At 44.0% G+C, this 21,004-nt stretch overlaps 1 protein-coding gene across 10 annotated transcripts in view; it reads right to left on the reverse strand.

Annotated features, from left to right (window-relative positions):
• FRMPD4 (FERM and PDZ domain containing 4) overlaps positions 1-21,004 on the reverse strand; it is a 478,200-nt gene that overhangs the window by 166,476 nt on the left and 290,720 nt on the right. For all 10 annotated transcript variants that reach the window (XM_050963167.1, XM_050963177.1, XM_050963218.1 and 7 more), the window contains one exon: positions 9,267-9,383. In XM_050963167.1, the coding sequence (XP_050819124.1) occupies positions 9,267-9,383 (117 nt within the window). The remainder of the gene's footprint in view (positions 1-9,266; positions 9,384-21,004) is intronic.

A 21,004-nucleotide genomic window follows, 5' to 3' on the forward strand; every position in this document is an offset into this window, starting at 1 on the left:
TGAAACTGATAAAGATGTGAGGCCTCCTTCAGCACTGTGTTGCTCCAGTTTTATGCTGGTTAAACTGCATTGATTTTTAGTGGAGTTACATCAATATATAACTGAAGTAATGCAGTGATGCATCAGACCCATTAGTTACAGATCACCTTTCACCTGCATCAAACGGTGGCTAACTACACATAGCCCTGGTCTATACTACGAGTTTCAGTCGAATTTAGCAGCCTTTGATTGATTTTAGCCTGCACTCGTTCACATGATGAAGCCATTTTTGTTGACTTTAAGGTCTCTTAAATCAATTTCTGTACTCCTCCCCAACGAGGGGATTAACGCTGAAATCAACCCTGCTGCGTCGAATTTGGGGTAGTGTGGACACAATTTGATGGTATTGGCCTCCGGGAACTATCACAGAGTGCTCCATTGTGACTGCTCTGGACAACACACTCAACTCAGATGCACTGGCCAGGTAGACAGGAAAAGCTCTGCCAACTTTTGAATTTCATTTCCTGTTTGGCCAGCGTAGCGAGCTGATCAGCACAGGTAACCATGCAGAGGTCATCAGCACAGGTGACCATGGAGTCCCAGAATCGCAAAAGAGCTCCAGCATGGACCAAACATGAGGTACTGCATCTGATCACTGTATGGGGAGATGAATCCATCCTATCCGAACTCCATTCCCAAAGACGAAATGCCGGAATATTTGAAAAAAAATCTCCAAGGGCATGAAGGACAGAGGTTATAACAGGGACCCGCAGCAGTGCTGCATGAAGCCTACCAAAGAACCAGAGAGGAAAACAGCCACTCCGGGTCAGAGCACCAGACATGCTGCTTCTATGATGAGCTGCATGCCATTCTAGGGGGTGCCCCTACAACTACTCCACCCCTGTGCTTCCCTCCTCCCCCACCCCACCTGGGCTACCTTGGCAAATTAATAAAGAATGCTTGAATTTGAAACAACAATGTCTTTATTGCCTCTGCAAGCGGAGATCGAAGGTGGGAGGGGAGGGCGGTTGACTTACAGGTAAGTATAGTGAACGAAGGGGGCGGGTTTTCATGAAGGAGGAACAAACAGAACTTTCACACTGTAGCTTGGCCAGTGATGAAACTGGTTTTCAAAGCTTCTCTGATGTGCAGCATGCCCTGCTGCACTCTTCTAACCACCCTGGTGTCTGGCTGCGCATAATCAGCAGCCAGGCGATTTGCCTCAACCTCCCACCCCACCATAAACACCTCCCCCTTACTCTCAGATATTGTGGAGAACACAGCAAGCAGTAATAATGATGGGAATATTGGTTTCACTGAGGTCTAAGCAAGTCAGTAAACTGTGTCCTCGAGCTTTTAAATGTCCAAAGGCACATTCTACCACTATTATGCACTTGCTCAGTCTATAGATGAACTGCTCCTTACTGCTCTCCAGGTTTCATGAGCCATGGGAGCAAGGGGTAGGCTGGGGTAGGTGTGACAGCATGGTGCTGCTGACTGGGAGAGCAGCCTGAGGCAGAAGCCTCCAGCTGGCATGATATTCCAGGCAGGACTGAATCTCCATTAGACGAAAATGAAAGAAGAGAATGACCTGGAGTCATTCCCATTTTTGCCCAGGCACCCCCGACCGACCTCACCAAGGCCTGCCAGGAGCATCCATGTCTGCCCAGGCACCCCGACCAAACTAACCAAGGTTGGCCAGCAGCACCCAGGAGACATACGGTGACAGTGAGCTAAGCAGGCTTCATGCTTGCCATGGTATGTCGTCTGCATGGGTAATCCAGGAAAAAAGGCGAGAAACGATTTTTTGCTATTGCTTTCATGGAGGGAGGGGGGGCCTGACAACATGGACCCAGAACCACCCGCGACAATGTTTTTGCCCCATCAGGCATTGGGAGCTCAATCCAGAATTCCAATGGGCGGCGGAGACTGCGGCAACTGTGGGATAGCTACCAGAGTGCAACACTCCGAAAGTTGACACTATTCTTGGTACTGTGGATGCACACCACCGACTTAATGCGCTTAGTGAGGACACACAATCGACTGTATCAAAACTGATTTCTAAAAACCTGACTTCTATTAAATCTACCTAATTTCGTAGTGTAGACATACCCATAGTGTTAACTGTTTAACTATCATGAAAACACAGCAATTTCAGAGATGACACATACCAGCCATGAAAATGGTGTCAGCAACACAGCAAAACAGTTTAATGATGAGAAATTATGATAACTATTGTATCTGGTTATAATGCAAAGGGATATTAAAGAGGCAGAATGTCTTAATTGGCATTTGTCAAGGACAGGAGCCTTAAAAAGTACCACAGAATTGTTAATAGCCAGAAGTTGTCAGCACCTCATTTTACTTCCCATTCAAAACTAAGGATGTTCAGCAACAGACTGCCCATCCTCCACGTCCAACACCAGACAGTGCTATTAGTTCAGTCACCTTACTTTTTTTCAAAGAGTTTTCCCATCTTAGTTATGACCAAGTCAAACCATGCTTAGCTTTTAGTAAGATGGCTATACTTATCAACCAAGTATTTGGGTATTTTAAACATTAAGAGTTTAATCAGGTACCAGCTACAGCCAAGTCAGTTTTTGTTCCATCTGTGGACAGCTAAGAGGTTGCTGCACTTTTCTTTCAGATGTGGATTGTTCCTTAGCTTGGCCTCCATGAGATTAGACTATTGCAATGAACATTACGTGGGGCTACATTAAATCCAGTGCAGAATTTGGTGGCAAATGAGCATATTAAATCTATGCTCTATATCCTACACTGTCTGCCTCGTGATTTCCAAATTGATTTTAAGATGTTGGTTTTGACCTGTAAAGCACTAAATGATTTATCTAACACACTGGCTCTCTGTCAGTGAAATATTGTCCCAGAGTGGTCTGTATAAAAGAGAGGGAGTGGCTGGCAGGATGTTCTCAGCTAGGCCCTCCGCCTTTGGCACTAAAGCCTGGTCTACACTAGGGAATTAAGTTGGTATAACTATAGCACTCAGGAGTGTGAAAACTCCACATCCCTGACTTGGGCTACACTACAGAGTTAGGCTGATGTAAGGCAGCTTATGCTGATCTAATTACATCAGTGTACACACTACAGACTTCCTCTTGTCGATGTAAGTGCCCTACATCACCATCCTAATAACACAACCCACATGAGAGGTGCAGGGCTCAAGTCAATGCAGTTAGGGCGACACAGTGTACCTCTAGACACTGCATTAGGTACATCAGCTGTTAGCTGTCATTCTTGTCAATTTCAGGGCTCCATGAAAATTGACAAGAAAGCTGGAGGCTGGGGGTGGACTCCAGCTAGAGCCCAGCTGCCCCCCCTCATCCCAGCACTCTGCTCCCACTCGAGGAGGTAAGAAGTCACTCCTGGTAGGGAGTGGGAAGGCGAGAAGCCCGGGGGGCAGCTGGGTTCCCAGTGGGGAACAGTGCAGAGCTGAGACCCCATCTCTCAGCCCCCACACTGCCCCTCTTCAGTCAGTAGAAGTGCTCCTGGTGAGAATGCACATCACCAACAGAAGGAGGGTAGTGTGGACATCAGCCACCGCAGTGGCTGTAGGTCATACTAACACAGATTGATTTAAGTTTGTCGTGTAGACATGCCCCCTGAGGGACGCAGCTAAACCGACCTAACCCCTGGTGTAGACAGCACTAGACTGATAGTAGAATTCTCCCATCAACCTAGCTACCACCTCTCAGCAAGGTGGAATACCTACTCCAATGGAAGAAACCCTCCCCTTGGCATAGGTAGTGTCTCCACTGAAGCGCTACAGTGGCCAACTGCAGTGGTGCAGTTGCACCAATGTAGCATTTTAAGCACAGACAAGTCCTAACTTCGTTCCCAGTTCTGTAAAAACATGGTAATGTTCATCTCATTTCTCTGAGCTACGAGGAAATGGGTGTTGGGAAGGGCTGGGGGTTGTGCGCAAACTCAACTAATTTCAGTTGTTGATGTGTGAAAAATTGATGGGCCTACTTATGTTACCGTTTTAAAAAAACTGTCAAGGGCATCCAGAACACCAGTTGGGTGCTCTTCAATTACAGTTTGTATACATCCAAACAAATAAATAAATAGCCAATTGCAGCTAGAATAATGGCCCCAAAGGGAATAGAGGGCTATCATCTCTAGAATGTTAATTTAGCATCTTTATGAGCACTAAAAACACACTAAATACAAAAATTAAATGCTAAGGTCAGTATAATTTGGCAACATAAAAGGTCCTTTTGACTGTTAAGGAATTTTGATCAGATAATTTCGACAATATTTTGAAAGGCAGTAAAACAATATGGGGCTTCAACATATTAAGAGGGAATCAAACAACAAAAATTGCAGAAAGAGGTGATAATTACCAGTAAGATATTAACTTTGAAAATGCTCTATTAATTTACAGAATTCATGAGTGCTAATGCATTCAATATAGTAAGGTACAGCTCTGTACTGATCCATGAGAATTAGACCATCATTTGTGACTAGTATCATTCTGGAAGTTAGAGAACACAGGAATCAAGCTTAATGGTTGTCTTCACTAGCTAGATACTACTGTTAAAGCAAATGACAGCTATAAAGTTCTGGGAAGATCCTGTCTAAATTCTTCACTAGGCCTTTGTAACAATAGCAAAAATGCACAATTCTAAAAGATTCTTCCCAAATTATATACCTGATTAGTGCATTTTGGAAATAGTCTTTGGGATTTTTAGTTACCGCTGGGTAATCATATTCAGTAAAGCTGACAGTTAAACACTAAATGACTAAAATATTTCAGAAAGAATCCTGTAAATGGAAACACCACAGCACTTTGAATTTAGTCTAGCAGAGTGTAAGCATAAGAATTCGAGAGGTAATTATTAAAGAAAATTACTGACTTTTTAAAGTCTCTCTGCTGGCTAGTAGCTGGAGGTCCTAAAATACAGTTTACCCAAAAAGATACTTGAAGGATAGTAACTCCCCACTTAACGTCCTCTCGCTTAACGTTGTTTCGATCTTACATCCCTGCTCAATTACAGAACATGCTCCATTTAAAGTTGTGCAATGCTTCGCTATAACATTGTTTGGCTGACTGCTTTGTCCACAGCTGGCAGCCCCCCCATCAGCTCCCCTACGTCCCCCCCCAGCACCTCCCGTGTGCCGGCAGATCCTGTGGATCAGCGCCTTTCCCCTACTCCCCCCGCGACAATCAGCTGGCTTGTGGCGTTTAGGAGGAGCGAGGACTCAGCCCGCAGGCTCTCCTCCTCTTACCTGCGGCAATCAGCTGGCTTGCGGTGTTCGGGAGGCAGGAGACGGAGAGAGGGGGAGCCTGTGTGCCATGTCCTCACTCCTCTTCCCTGCCTCCTGAATGCTGGAAGCCAGCAGATTGCTGCGGGCAGGAGGTAGGGGAGGGAGGGGGGAGGAGCGAGGATGTCGCATGCGGTGTGGGGTGGGGGAGAAGAGGCAGGTTAAGAGTGGGAGTTTGGAGGAAGGAGTGGTACGGGTAGGCTGAGGGTTGAGCCCCCTGCCCCTGGTGCTTGCAGAGTAGGGGAAGCTGCCGCTGCTGAGCAATGTGCTTCTCCTAGCCTACAGCACCTTCAGCCTCCTTGCCTGCCTCATTGTCTCCAGTGCCTGTGTGGGGTAACGCAAGGGCATCTTCCAACTATAGTACTGTACTATATGGCAAAAAAAATTACCCTCAGGCTCAGACTTTAAGGTCAGAAAGGACCATTATGATCATCTAGTCTGACCTTCTGCACAACACAGGCCACAGAATCTCACCCACCCACTCCTGTAACAACCCCCTAATCTATGTCTGAGTTATTGAAGTCCTCAAATCGTGGTTTAAAGACCTCAAGGTGAAGAGAATCTTCCAGCAAATGACCCATGCCCCACACTGCAGAGGAAGGCGAAAAACCTCCAGGGCCTCTGCCAATCTGCCCTGGAGGAAAATTCATTCCCAACTCCAAATAGGGCGATCGGCTAAACCCTGAGCATGTGGGCAACACTCACCAGCCAGCACCCAGGAAACAATTCTCTGTAGTAACTCAGATCCCACCCCATTTAACATCCCATCACAGAGCATTGGGCATATTTACCTGCTAATAATAAAAAATCAATTATTTGCCAAGATTAGGCTATCCCATCATACCATCCCCTCCATAAACTTATCAAGCTTAGTCTTGAAGCCAGATATGTCTCTTGCTCCCGCTACTCCCCTTGGACGGCTGTTCCAGAACTTCATTCCTCTAATGCAGGGGTAGGCAACCTATGACACGTGTGCCGAAGGTGGCACGCGAGCTGATTTTATGCGGCACTCGCACTGCCCGGGTCCTGGCCACTGGTCAGAGAAGCTCTGGATTTTAATTTAATTTTAAAAGAAGCTTCTTAAACATTTTAAAAACACTCATTTACTTTACATACAACCATAGTTCAGTTATATATTATAGACTTAGAGAAAAAGACCTTCTAAAAACATTAAAATGTATTACTGGCAAGCGAAACCTTAAATTAAAGAGTATATAAATGAAGACTCGGCACACTACTTCTGAAAGGTTGCCTACCCTTGCTCTAATGGTTAGAAGCCTTCATCTAATTTCAAGTCTAAACTTCCTAATGTCCGGTTTACATCCATTTGTTCTTGTGTCCACCTTGGTACTAGGCTTAAATAATTCCTCTCCCTCCCTGATATTTATCCCTCTGATATATTTATAAAGAGCAATCAAATCTCCCCTCAGCCTTCTTTTGGTTAGGCTAAACAAGCCAAACTCTTTGAGTCTCCTTTCATATGACAGGTTTTCCATTCCTCAGATCATCCTAGTAGCCCTTCTCTGTACCTGTTCCAGTGGAACCTAACCCCCCCATTTACATTCATTCTTATGGGGAAATTGGATTCGCTTAACACCATTTCACTTAAAGTTGCATTTTTCAGGAACATAACTACAACATTAAGTGAGGAGTTATTGTATTGACACACACATCTGTCATAAACAGAGTGTTAAGGGTTAATGTCTCTTATGCCTGTAAAGGGTTACAAGCAGGAAACTGGACACCTGACCAGAAGACCAATCAGAAGACAAGATACTTTTAAATTCGGGTGGAGGGAAGTTTGGGTGTGATTTCTTTGTTCTTCTCTCGGAGGGTCTGAGAGAGACCAGACATTACTACAGGCTCTCTAAGTAAAACAGGCGGTTTAGGTATTTTAATTGTTTACTCTATTTGCATTTGTGGATCTGGCTGGTTAACTTTTATATGTGTAGTTGCTGGGAATATTTTGATTTGTATTAGTACTGGAGGGAAAGTCTCTTGCTGGTGTCTGTAAGCTATAAGACCCTGTAATATTTACATCTTGAAGTTACAGAGATAATTCTTTACTTTTTCCTTTCTTTTAATAAAATATTTCTTTTTAGAGAACCTCATTGATTGTTTTTTCTCTGTTTCCCTTGTTTTATCCCAGGAGATTAGGATAACTCACCAGGACAGGTGGGGAGACGAGAGGGGGAGAGATAAAATCTCTCTCTGTTTTTCTTGAATCTGTTTGCCTCTTTGTGGAAGGGAAGGGAGATGCTTCTCTGTATGGTGATTTAAGAGGTTAGATCAGTATCTCAGGATAGCCCAGGGAGGGAAGTTCTGAGAGGGGGAAGGTGGGGGAATGGTTTATTTCTCCTTGTTTTAAGAACCCAAGGGATCTGGGTTCTTGGGGTCCCCAGGGAAGGTTGGGGAGGTCAGAGTGCCCCAAAACACTATATTTTTGGGTGGTGGCAGCCTATCAGATCTAAGCTGGTAATTAAGCTTAGGGAAATTCATGCTAGTATCTCATTCCTGGACTCTAAGGTTCAGATTTGAGAAAGAATGCTATGACAACATCCCAGCCTGTAAGGTCATGTGATATATGAGTTGGGAAAAATGTTCAAGTCCACGGATGAGAACTAATGGCTGTGGCGAGGGTGGCTAGGGTAGGCTACACCATCTCAGTCCTGGGCTGGTTTACAGCCCTTGACATAATTTAAACACCCTGAGGCCTGTTTAAATTTATGTCCCTGGTTGCCCAGGGCCTACTCAGAATCTACATTCTGTGGCTCTGTCCCCAGTGCACCCTTCCTGCCTCCATTATGTCTCCTGTGCCTATGAGTGAGTTCTTTGTCTGCCTCAGTTTTTGTGCCAGGACAATTCGCCTTAAACTAGATGCACAGCTTTTAGGGCTCCTTTATAACATTCCAACCCTTTCACCCAGCGTAAAGAGTGTGGATGAGGATCTCACCCCAGATTTTCAAAGGCGCTCAGCACCCAGAGCTCCCATTAAGAACAATTAAAGTTAGAACCATGGCTGCTGCTGGGTTCTAGGGCCTTTTGAAATTTTGGACACTTAATTTAGGTGCCTTAACAGGAACTGAGCTCTTCAGAAATTCTGACCACCAGTTCTAGATGTGGAGCACTTTTGAAATCCTGCTTCTGAAATAACACTTAGCCTGGTCTTTGCAGAAGTAAATTAGACTAATATGTAGCAAATAGAGTAAAACCAAATGATGGTTCTGCTATTTCATTTGTTCTTAGCAAAAAAGTGTTCCAAACTACAGTTCAAAGCAGAGCTCCACTTACTTAGATAGGAAAATCTATTTTAATCAGAGGCACATAAAGAGTTCAAAAGAGTAATTATGGAATATTTTAAAGGGGAAAAAAGCAAACAAACTTTGTTTACAATCTAATCATTCCTTTTAATTTCTCTTACAATCCTTTAAACCCAGAGGCAAAGGATCATGGATCTTAGATTTCCATTTGCCTGCACAGCTAAGAATTAGATTATACACTAGATAGGATCACAGAACTTATTTTCTCTTTGCCAGTATGATGAATGTATTAGGCAAACTAAAAGAGATCACATGTCAGAGACAGAGCAGATTTGTTAGTCCCAGTCAAAACTGATCTTTTGCCTCATTCTTTAAATCTGGGGGGGATGTTTTGTGAATCATATTTACTGTAATTCTTCACTGTAAGGTTCTTTTCTAGGAAACTGTCTTCAGCAGAACATCAGATACCAAGAAAACAGATCCTTAAGTTATCTGTCTTTCTATCAATATCAGAAGATACCCATGATATGCAAGCATGAAAGAGACAGGATACAATAAAGAGTGGTCAAGACCATCCCTTTGTGTACAAACCAGATCAGTTGAATATGAATATGGTAAAGTTGAAGCTGATGTCAACTCAAGATGCAGAGAGAAAGAGTGCTAAGTACTGGAGTTATAGTACTGAACTGCAACCTTCACCCATTTGTAGCAAAAAGCTCATGCTAAATCTGTTCAACCTACTTGATGAAGTAGTCTCTCCCATCTCTGTTTGTCGTCATCTCCCATCCATAGGGTGGGCCCTGGTTCAAGCTCCAGGTTCCTGAAGGATGTGGCCAACCTGAAGACTTGGTCCTGTGGCTGAAAATTAGCAAAAAATAAACTTAGAAACAAAGGAGAAAGTCTGATTTTTCTAGTTTATCAATACTTGCATACCACACCTACCACTGTGACATCTGAGTAGCTTCAGACCTGTGAAATATTCTCACAGACAGACAATCTCCTGGTTGCAGAAAGGAGTCTTTTCAGTTTTAATCTCAATCAACTTATTCCTAGTAGTTATGAAGGAATGTGATTTGCAATCATTTATAAGGTCCTGTCTGTGACAGGGACTTGAACTCAGGGTATGGCCACATATATCTATCACTACAATTATTTTTCCTATATATTGCAGCACAATCAAGAGAAGAAAAAACAGACTAAAACAGTTCTAGTCTTTGCTAACTCCTCTGTTCCAGTATGATAAATTCCCAACACTTACAGTTTAATCACAGAATCCTTGTGGCAAACTATGCACGTTAATGCACTAAATGGCACAAGAAGCTATGTAAATGTTCAATTCCCATGTGATGCACACTCCTGTTACTATCAACCTATTATGTGTTTCTTATGTGGTAATAAAGAAAATCCATCACACTTAGGTACTATATAGGGATGCTGTATCCATTCTATATGTATTTGTAATTACATCCATTTATTATCCATTACTTCTCCTCCTTCAAATAGCTTCTTGCAATTCACATTTTTTCTGCCAGCATCTTGCTGCTGATCTCCACTTCAGCACTCTCCATTGCTGATCTGGGCCAAACTGTACTACTCCAAAGAAACACCTACAAGAGGGGTACATGGAAGGTTCATCTGTGTTTCCAACTAAGGGCCCCATCAGCCTGGATAGGTTTTGGAATGTCTGACCTTCCAACTCCACACATAAGCAGGGAGGTCTCAGCCCCATGGAAAGTCAACTTTTATTACCTGGTCCTTTCCCTCTTCTGCAAGAGTTGTCCTAGGTCCTGTGAATAAATGCCACCACTCAGGGAGTTATAGGCACAGAGCCTAAGTCTAGACTTGTAACAGCATGAACTGAAGCATGGATATCTGTGTGGAGTGGGAAGGGATGCAGGGGACACCACAACACATAGAATCCATTCAGAGACCCTCCAGACCACGGGTCCTCAAACTAGGGGTCGGGACCCCTCAGGGGGTTGTGAGGTTATTACATGGGGGGGTTGCGAGCTGTCAGCCTCCACCCCAAACCCCACTTTGCCTCCAGCATTTATAATGATGTTAAATATATAAAAAAGTGTTTTTAATGTATAAGGGGGGGTCGCATTCAGAGGCTTGGTATGTGAAAGGGGTCACCAGTACAAAAGTCTGAGAACCCCTGCTCCAGACCCTGAAGGAGATGGGATGATCTGGTCCAATTTTAGGATTCTATAACATACTATTTTTATATATATATATAACCCATTCCTCTCTCTATCCCATGCTAGTGGTAACTTTTACTCATGGTATTTGTATAAGCCACATTGTGAGCAGGGGCCTCATCTCATATTTACCATAATGACCACCAATGAGGCTACTGAAATAATAAAAAAGACATATATATATCCACCTATCTTAGATATATTTATTTCCTCTAGAGAAATACAGAGTGAAGTGTAACCTAGTGAGCACTTTTAAAAAAAAATAAAAATGAAAAATAGCTATCTATGGGTACTAAACAATTTATTCCAAACTGCTGAATTCTATAACAGTGTACATAGTTTGTCTTTCCCAAAGGAGTAATGAATCATTAAAAACAAACAAACTAACATCTTTTTCATTATTTGAAGGCTTAATCACTACTGAGGAAAGATACAGTGCTTCAAAATATAATTTACATATAAAATAGAGAATTACAATAGAGTGCTAGAGATAGCCTGAATTTCATTACAAAATCACACTAAATAAGCACTGTATCTTTAAGGAGTAAAAAAACATTTCAATAAGCATATCTAAACATAGGCATTCGCAATAAAACAGAGCTTAGTTCTAATATTTGAGCATGTTGGAAATCTTAATAAAATTAAGATTACTCATGTTAAAGAAACAAATAAATGTCAGATTTGCTACATTATCCCAGATAAAGCAACTAAACCATTCCTGATTAAAGTAGTTTAACAAATCAAGTGTTCTTACTAAGAAGAAAATTAATGCTTTTAAAAATGAATCTTCAATAATATTCTATAATGCAGTCTTGTATCCCTCTCAAAGCTTACAGGCATCTGATAGAGGAAGACAAGAACGGTTGAGGAGCCTATATCGAAAGCAAAAACATCAGAGTGGGAGGTTTTAAAATGAGTAGTAAATTGCCTACAGAATATACTCCATATAGTTCATAGACTGATGTCTCCAACTCAAATTAATACTTAAGAGCTCATCTAACACATTTTAACAGTAATTTTCATGGTAGTAATAAACTACCTAGAAACTATGTGTGTAGACATGTGCCGTAAGAACAGGTTTTTTTTTATAATTTTAACACTTTTCACTTAAAAGATAGACACTACCACTCACTTGTTTGTACCTCAGTTTGCTCATCTGTAAAAAGATACATTATTCAATGTTGTAAAACACTTTGTTAAACGGTGCTATGTATGAGCTGAGAATTATTATTATTAATGTTCCCATACAGCTTTTCACAATTCATGAAGATCTGGATAATCTTCCCTCATCCAAATATAGTTTTTAAATTGCTGCATTAATGGAGCTCAGGGTTGATTAGCATTGATACTTCCCAGCAGTTTGCACAGCATGAAGAATGAAGGAGTATTCTGTATTTTTTTTTTTATAACTACCATATGCACTTCAGTTTAGCTGCTTGATATTATTCTGCCCAACTGCAAGGAGTTAACTCAAAAGAGGCTGTGGGGGAGAAACAGGAACCAAAACAATGCCAATGAAAAGGTCCTGTCAGAGAGAATCCCAAGGGTTCTCATGGATACAACGGGGAAGCTATTAACTTTGGAGCCAGGCAGGTGGATATTCCAGCTAGACTAGCAAGGTTTATTCTTCTCAGGCTGGAACTTGGGATCAAAGAGGATACTAATCCTCTGAAAACTCCAGCCTAGAGATGAAGTGGGAATGAATGGGCAGCAATGACTGGAGAGGAGTTTCTAACAAGGAGCCTGGAGGATGTCCCAGGGGCGGTCTGTCAACTACCAGCCCAGGAACTGGAATGGCTAGGTTGAGTGGAACTTACCTAACATGGAAAGGATAAAGTGCAAGGAAAGAATACATTGGAGGTGAGAACCAGCGCTTTTATCCCTTTTACTGCTTACTATGTACCTTTGGGTGACTAAACAACGTTTGTTCTGATAAAACTGTTGAGTTACTTTAATCAGCCATTCGTCACAGACTCCTTAAGAGAAATTTTCTTGCAGGTGCCTAGTATAGATTGTGCGGCGAGGTAGACTTACACCCCAACTTGTTGCACACTCACTCTCTGTTTAGACTCAGACTTCAAGGTCAGACGGGACCATTATGATAATCTAATATGACCTTCTGCACAATGCAGGCCACAGAATCTCACCCACCCACTCCTGTAACAACCCCCTAACCTATGTCTGAGTTACGGAAAGAATTCTCTGTAGTAACTCAGATCCCACCTCATCTAACATCCCATCACTGACCATTAGGCCTATTTACCTGCTAATAATCAAATATCAATTAATTGCCAGAATTAGTCTATCCCATCATACCATCCCCTCCATAAACTTCTCAAGCTTAGTCTTGAAGCCAGATATGTCGTTTGCCCCCACTACTCCCCTTGGAAGGCCACTCCAGAACCTCACTCCTCTAATGGTTAAAAACCCTCCTCTAATACCAGTCTAAACTTCCTGGTGTCCAGTTTATATCCATAGACAAGCCATTCATTTACATCCTCTGAGTTTCATTTACAGTTTTTGATTCAAACGTATGGAAGCTTGAGTTCAAATTGGTTCAGGCCTATTACAAAATCCATGAAAGTGTCTAAGTGCCAGCAACTGAAATTACACAGAACGGTTGTCATCTCACTTGGAAAACTATATTCATGAGGGAACCAGGCAGCCCTTGCTGACAGATGCAGCCTGCAAATATGTGGTCTCCATCTGATCACTCCACCTCTGAAATAACTGAGCTTTACTCAAAGATGGCATAGAAAGTCAAACTAGGGGATTTGCCGTAAGATGGGCACTGGCTATGTCTGAGCTTGTCCTTGCTACCTAGTATGATACTTGGAAGTGAAACTGAAATTCTTTAGGGGAATTGTCCAAACACACCTTGAGCTTCAGCTCGGTAGATTAAACACATCTTTAAACGGGTAGATGTGGCATCTTTTTAAGGAGCAGACTCTGCAAGGCAACGTGTTGCTGATGCCAGGAGGGGCAATATAGGACCGGAATGCCAGCCAGGCCATGCCGCTCATTATCCTGGTACTTGTTATTTTATCCAGTTCCACTGAGCTGAGTGTCTATGTGAAGAGCTGAACCACACCAGGAAGCAATACTCTGCTACAGAATATCAGAAAGCAAGTCCAGAACTGTAGCATCTGTAGATTGGTTCCCCACATTAAACCAGCTCGATTGCTGATCAGATTGTTTCCTGTCTTTACTTTCAATGAGGTCTTGGTAAGGCGTTCCCTGCAAGTCAAAGTATTGTCCAGTGCAACACCAAGATACACAGACTTTGGGTTGTGAACCATCCAGTATCCATTCGGGAACATGCTGAGCTGTTTGTTGGCCTTTGCATGGTATAAATGGAAGCAGCTGGAACCCGTCTTTTACAAGGTTTAAGTCTCCACCTTTTGCAGTAGTGGGCCATCTCTTTCATGACAGCAGTCAGGACTTCTAGATGAAGTGAAAACCTGAGTCTCCTATTATCAGTAGTGTGTATAATATATATGGCTAGGGAATGTTATGAGTCTATTTATCACATCTACATGTACTTAGAGAGTCCTTAATCTACAGATCAGTGATCCATCTTGTCAATAAATACAGTATTTAGATTGAATAGTATTCAGAATATGTATGATTGAAACCATTACAAGAAGTAGCTAATGAAAATGCATATTGCTCAGTATCTCCTTTTACACCTCAAAACTGAAACCACTTAAATTTTTGAAAGCAAATTTTTATTATCCTAATATCCAGCTGGTTTTAGGGTTTTTGTTTATTTTACCCCTCAAATCACTCCACTGTTAAATGCTAATAACTTAAAAAAACAAAATGGAAACTGGAAAACTAAACATGTTATTTCTATGACATTTAATCTACCCCCACCTCAGGAATAAAAATGCTTAGCCCAGTTGTCCCTCATTCCGGAAGACAAAAGCCTGCACTGAACCACTAGGCCTGTCAATCTTTCTATTTTAATGTGCAAAAAAGAGACTGCACCGCTGTGCTATCAAGATCAATTGTCATAGCCTCCTATAAAAACCTTACTGCAGAGCAAGACACACCAGCAGACACAGAGTAGACACAGAAATCTGGTTGCATGATCAAGGACAGCTCAAAGGGCTGTTATCTCTGCACACACACAAAATGTTGAGCAAATATTTTACAAGGCCTGTTCTGCCCATATCCAGCAGCTATTTGGTGGAGGGGAAAGCTCTCGAAGCACTTGTCTATAGGAGATAGCTCTAGTTCCACACTGAACCATTTCTCACTCAACAAGAAATGTTATATGCTGTGAAGGAATCCACCTATGTGCCAGAGCCCCCACTATTTGGATAAAGTGGTGGACAAGGGTCTGGACCTGACACCGCGTGAAAGAAATGCACAGGAAAATAAATGGGATGTACCTTCTGATAAAAGAATGTGTCAAGCAGAAAACCAGTCATATTTAACTTTAAGAAAACAACTGGGAAAAATACATTTTTTAGGAACATACTTGGTGTTGACTCAGAAAAACCACATGACTCCAACAAGACAAATCTGCTCTTCCCTCCCCCAGCCAAAGTTTCCCCGGGTGACTTACTGACTGACTCAACAAATACATTCAGAAGTATACAGCACAAGCACAGCTAGAGAAAATGAAGTGCATGAGTAAGATTCATGGACATACATTACAAATGAAAGTCACACTAAGGCCTCCAACCACCGTAAGCACAGGAGAAGACTCCTGCTCACTTCAGACGGAGACCTCAGTGGGGCTACACACAGGCTAAAGTTAAGCATGTGTTTTCATGCTTTGATGGATCACGGTCATAGTGAACAAACAAGAAATTGTTAGTTCTCGTACACCATGTGCACCATTTTTTGTATTATCGGAAGCACTACTACAAATGAAACAAAGCTTAGGAAAACCATCCCACACATGTGCTTAGGCTTCTAGAATTCAATTGATGGCAAACTGAGTCAGAAGGGGGAGAGAGAGAGAGAGAGAGAGAGAGAGACACTGCCTGTGCTGGGGGAGGTGGAAAGAACCACTGTCTGGCCCTAAGGTCACATTTATTTTCATGTTTACATAATTTGAATAAGGATACCCTCCTCAGACAAATCCCATGGCCTTTCTACAGGCCCTTGACCCCGTTCAACATACACTGTTTCAGACAAATACACAGGAATGTCAGTCTTCTAGCATCCAAACAGTTTTCCTCCCACAAACAAAGTCTACCCTTCCTGGGGTACAGTTTAAAAATAAACAAAATACAGTAGGTCCTCACTTAAAATCATCCCAGTTAACATTGTTTCATTATTAGATTGCTGATCTATTAGAAAACATAATTGTTTAAAGTGATGCAACGTTCCGTTATAAGGTTGTTTGGCTTACCCCGCTCCACCTGCCTGCCTGCCCGGTGTTCCTGCCAGGGAGCGGGGTCAGGGCACAAGGGCTTGCCCCATTCTGCCCGCACGGCGTTCCAGCCATTGAGTGGGAGTTTGCCCTGTTCCACCCACCTGGCGTTCCAGCTGGGGAGCAAGGTCAGGGCACGAGGGCTTATCTCACTCCGCCCACCCAGCATTCCAGACGGGGAGCAGGCAAGTCCTTGACCCCGCTGCCTGGCAGGAGCGCCAGATGGGTGGAGTGGGGTAAGCCTCCGTGCCCCAACCCCACTATGCCCCACCTCAACCAAGCTTCACAATCATCATTAGTGAGTACAGTATTAAATAGTTTGCTTAAAATTATTTAAATATATACTATATATGCATATAATGTCTTTTGTCTGGCGAAAAAAATTGCCCTGGAACCTAATCCCCCCATTTATATTAATTCTTATGGGAAAATTGGATTCACTTGACATCGTTTCGCTTCAAGTAGCATTTTTCAGGAACAGAACTACAACGTTAAGCGAGGACTCACTGTGTCTCAACACTTGTTCTGGAAAACCCCAAACATTCAGATCACCTCCTCAGGCTGCCCCATCCTTCTCATTAGTGATACAAAGAGCCCTTCTACCTTTGCGTCATAGGTTCAAAAAGTCCTACCCCCTAGATGCCTGGGTTCACCTATTGGCACAGATGTTCCAGGAAGTAGTCACCCTTCCCTGCAGAAACATAACTGCTAAACTGTTCCCGTTCAGGTCTCTCAGCACAGACACTCCCAAATATTAATAATAATTACTGAGCTCATAAATCTATGAATTATTCCTTGCTCTCCACAGGTCTCACATGGCAATACAAAATGGCTTGGTTTTTATTCTCCTTCCTCCTAGTCTACAAGTCTAATGGCACTACAAACCCCAGAATTCCTGTAATTGGGGAATGAAAAATCAGGCACAAAACGGAACTTAACACTGAACCCCTACAAAAGGGCATAGCTCACCCTATGACGAGGTTCATTTCCCTCTAATAAGTTCTAGCTCCGAATTCATCCACTGACTCGGTGAGCTTCCAGACTCATCTCAATGGGGTGACCACTAAGATGCCTCTTAGGCAGCCTGTCTATGTCCAGCCCAGCAGGAACTTTGGTATGTACATTGGGCTGAGTATCCCCAACTATTGCTGCTGCCACTCTTCTCAGATGGACCCATCTTGCCACCGCTGGGCTGCTGGTAAAAAGAAGAGACAGGGTCCTGCTTGTTGCTGATCTTCTGGTATTCACACAAGAAGCTCCTTGGTTCCTGCTCCCTGTGCAAGGGCACTCTAGCTGCCGATGCCTTTTTAGAAGGGAGGGAGGTGTTTTCCTGGTTGTCAGGGAAGGCTGTTGCCTGCACCACCTGCACCCTCTGGTGTAGGGGTTCACACAACATTCTCTAATAAGGTGGCCAGTGAGAGGTCAGGATCGCATCCCATCTGAAATCAGGAATCATAGAATCGTAGGACTGAAGGGACCTCAAGAGGCTATCTAGCTTGTGTTAAGTATTATCTAGACCATCCCTGACAGGTGTTTGTCTAGGAAATGATGAGCTGGTGAAGAGAGAGGCTCTAGCCTTCCCGAAGAGAAGTAGTGGCAGCCCTTGCTTCCCGACCCCAGCAGATAGCTTGCGTGGGGATCAGGGCCGGCTTTAGGAAGTGCGGGGCCCAATTCGAACATTTTCGGCGGGGCCCTGGCAGGGATGACTAAAAAAAAAAAAAAACAAACAAAAACCAATAACAACAACATGTAAAAATATTAGCCTCTCATTTCTTCCATGTATTATTTACTTTCCATAACCATATAAATAATAAGTTTATATATTATGTACATTGCATCATATATGCTGTTGATTGGTTATTAATGACTGCCATTTCACATGTGTGGGTCCCCGCCACTCCCTGGGGGTGTGCACATGAGTGGGTCCCAGCTGCTCCCTGTCCCCCTCATTGAAGCAAGTGTGCAGGGTTACTGCCCTGGGAACTCAGGGCAGCAGTAGACATGGGTCTGGTTGGAGGCAGGGCAGGGGCTGACTGGAGGTAGGGTCTGGCTGCAGGCAGGGCAAGGGGTGCGAGGCTGGCTGGAGACAGGGAAGTGTGGGGCGGGCTGGCTTCAGGCAGGACTGCAGGGGGGTGCAGCAGGGGTTGGCAGGGCTAGAGACAGAGGAGTGCAGACTGGCTGGCTTCAGGCAGGGGGGTGCAGCAGGGGTTGGCTGGAGACAGGGCAGTGGGTGCGGGCAGTATAGGGCTGGTGTGGGCAGGGGTGTGTGAGGGGCTGGCTGGCTTTGGGCAGGGCTGCAGGGGTGTGTGGCAGGGGTTGGTTGGAGACAGGGTAGGGGGTGGCTGTGGGCAGGGGGTGCAGAGCTGGCTGCAGGCGGGGAGGCGGGGCTGGTGCGAGCAGGGCAAGGGGTGCAGCAGAGGTAGCTGGATCCCCGGCCCTTTAAATAGCCCCCAACCCCCCCGCTACCCCAGGGCTCTGGGGGCTATTTAAAGGGCCCGGAGCTCCAGCCGGGAGAGCGGGGCTGCAGGGTTGGGCTTGCCGTGCTCCAGCTGGAGCTCCAGCCAGGGCCACGGGGCTTGCTGCGCTCCAGCCGGAGCTCCAGCCAGGAGAGTGGGGCTGTGGGGCTTGCTGCGCTCCCGCCGGCGCTTTGGTCAGGGAAGTGGGGCCATAGAAGACCCCGGAGCAGACCGCAGCCGGGGAAAGTAAAAAAAATTGTAAAGGCGCCTAAGGCGCGGGGCCCTCTTAGGCGCGGGGTCCGATTCTCGGGAATCAGGTGAATCGGCCTAAAGCCGGCCCTGGTAGGGATCCATGCTAGCCATGGTGATAGCATTCAAAGTGGGGCCTGGAGACCATGTGTGGAGCCATGCCTAGGACCCAGGATTGCCATAATCCACTCATACCCATGTGTGTCGTCATGTGTAACCCAATCTAAAATCTATATGCAGTCAATCCACACTGCTGTCACAACACTCATCTTTGAGCCCAGAGCTCTGTCCACATCACTCCTTTCATGAGTCTCTTCACTGACACTCCCTCCCCTCCAGCATCAGTTCAAAACTCCTTATGCTCAGTTTAAAGGCTCTGCACCACTCTGACCTGTCGACATCTCATCATTAGTTGCCTGCTATTTCCCTATTTTGAACTGCACTCCATCAATTACACCTCCCTCCACATATAATAACCCTTGTATGCAATTCTAATCACATACCATTACTTCCGTACTAGTTTGGGGATTAAAAACATCCAGGACACACTATAATTAGACTTTTCATCGTACTCCTCCCTTAGTCTTTTTGTGAGCTCATTCCTGTTCTACTTTTCTCTTTCTCTGTGTTCCAGTTCATCCCACTGCAAAGAATAAAGCTACAAGTAGCATGATGAAGTGAATAAGGCACTTTTTGCTTCCAACCAGGCAGACTGCTCTTTGTTATTATTTATACTGTGGTGATGTCCAAAATTAGGTTCAGGGCCTCACTGAGCTGAGGTTCTTACAAATGTGTTTGTAGACATGGTCCCTGCATTAGACACATGATAGCTAGAGCTAGTGATTGTTGCCCAATGATTAAGTGGTTATGGATTATTAATGATTTGATTTCCAATTAATTACACACTAATGAGCTGGGCAATTGTAGGATTCTAGTCCCAGAAACAGGCACAACAGAATCGAGATTATCAGGTTTAGTATCTGACCGGGAACCCCGGTGTGCACAACGAAGACATGCACACTATGGGCAAAGCAAAACTCGAAGCAATTTTATTAGCACAAGACACAAATGCTCCCTACCACATAAAAAGACAGCAAAAATACAGAACTATAGTAGTATCTTTTACCACTCCTTGCATATACTCACACCCTTTCTTGGGAATCTGATGTAAGAGACAACGGTCCTGCTCTGTCACTGGCACGCCAAACGAGTCTGAGGATCCAGATCTAGATCCAGATAAGGTCAGATCCCTCTTACTTGGTGGTCTGGCTTATTAAAGGGCCTAGGGACTGTCGTGAATATTCATACAAAATGTCCAGCCTCCCTTGTCCAGATCTACCTTCTTCACCCTAATAATGTTGTGGTCTCCTTACCCTATAGGTTAGTATATTAATTATTTTAGCTTATTACCATCACCATTATCAATTCGTTCCCAAGGCAAGTTCGCAATTAAGCATTTGCCAACATTTTATCCTAAAATATCCTAGTCTAGTCTCAGTTAATTGTTCCTGTGGTTACCTGGTAACACTTTATACAGCCTTCCACCAGCCCTCCAGCACGCTGTTCCCAATTCCCCAAAACCCAGGGTCACTGACAGGCCACTTATCTCTGCCAAAGTTCACAGGCTTCTAAGTCTTATGCTAACTGCTTAAGTTAATGCCTTACAGCAGTAGTTCTCAAACTATTGTACTGGTGACCCCTTTCACTTAGCAAGCCTCTGAGTGCAACCCCCCGCCTTATAAATTTAAAAACACTTTTTTATATATTTAACACCATTATAAATGCTGGAGGCAAAGTGGGGTTTAGCGTGGAGGCTGACAGCTTGTGATCCCCATGTAATAACCTCACGACAGCCGGAGGGGTCACAACCTCCAGTTTGAGAACCCCTACCATACAGGATACAGGCCTGCAGGTTCTTTGCATTAGTGCTAAATAAAGTAAAATGCTAAGACTAGCTCTCTGGGCTACAGGATAAAGCTACAGCTAGTTGGGGAAATGTCAATGAAACCTCCTCTTGAAGGAAGAATGCCCTGTAGCTCCGGAGGTCATCTAGTCCAACCCCCTGCTCAAAGCAGGACCACAGTCCGCAACTAAATCATCCCAGCCACAGCTTTGTCAAGCCTGACTTTAAAAACCTCTAAGGAAGGAGATTCCACCACCTCCCTATGTAACCCATTCCAGTGC

This window comes from Gopherus flavomarginatus, chromosome 1 (genome assembly GCF_025201925.1).
Source record: "Gopherus flavomarginatus isolate rGopFla2 chromosome 1, rGopFla2.mat.asm, whole genome shotgun sequence".
Classification (NCBI taxonomy): domain Eukaryota; kingdom Metazoa; phylum Chordata; order Testudines; family Testudinidae; genus Gopherus; species Gopherus flavomarginatus.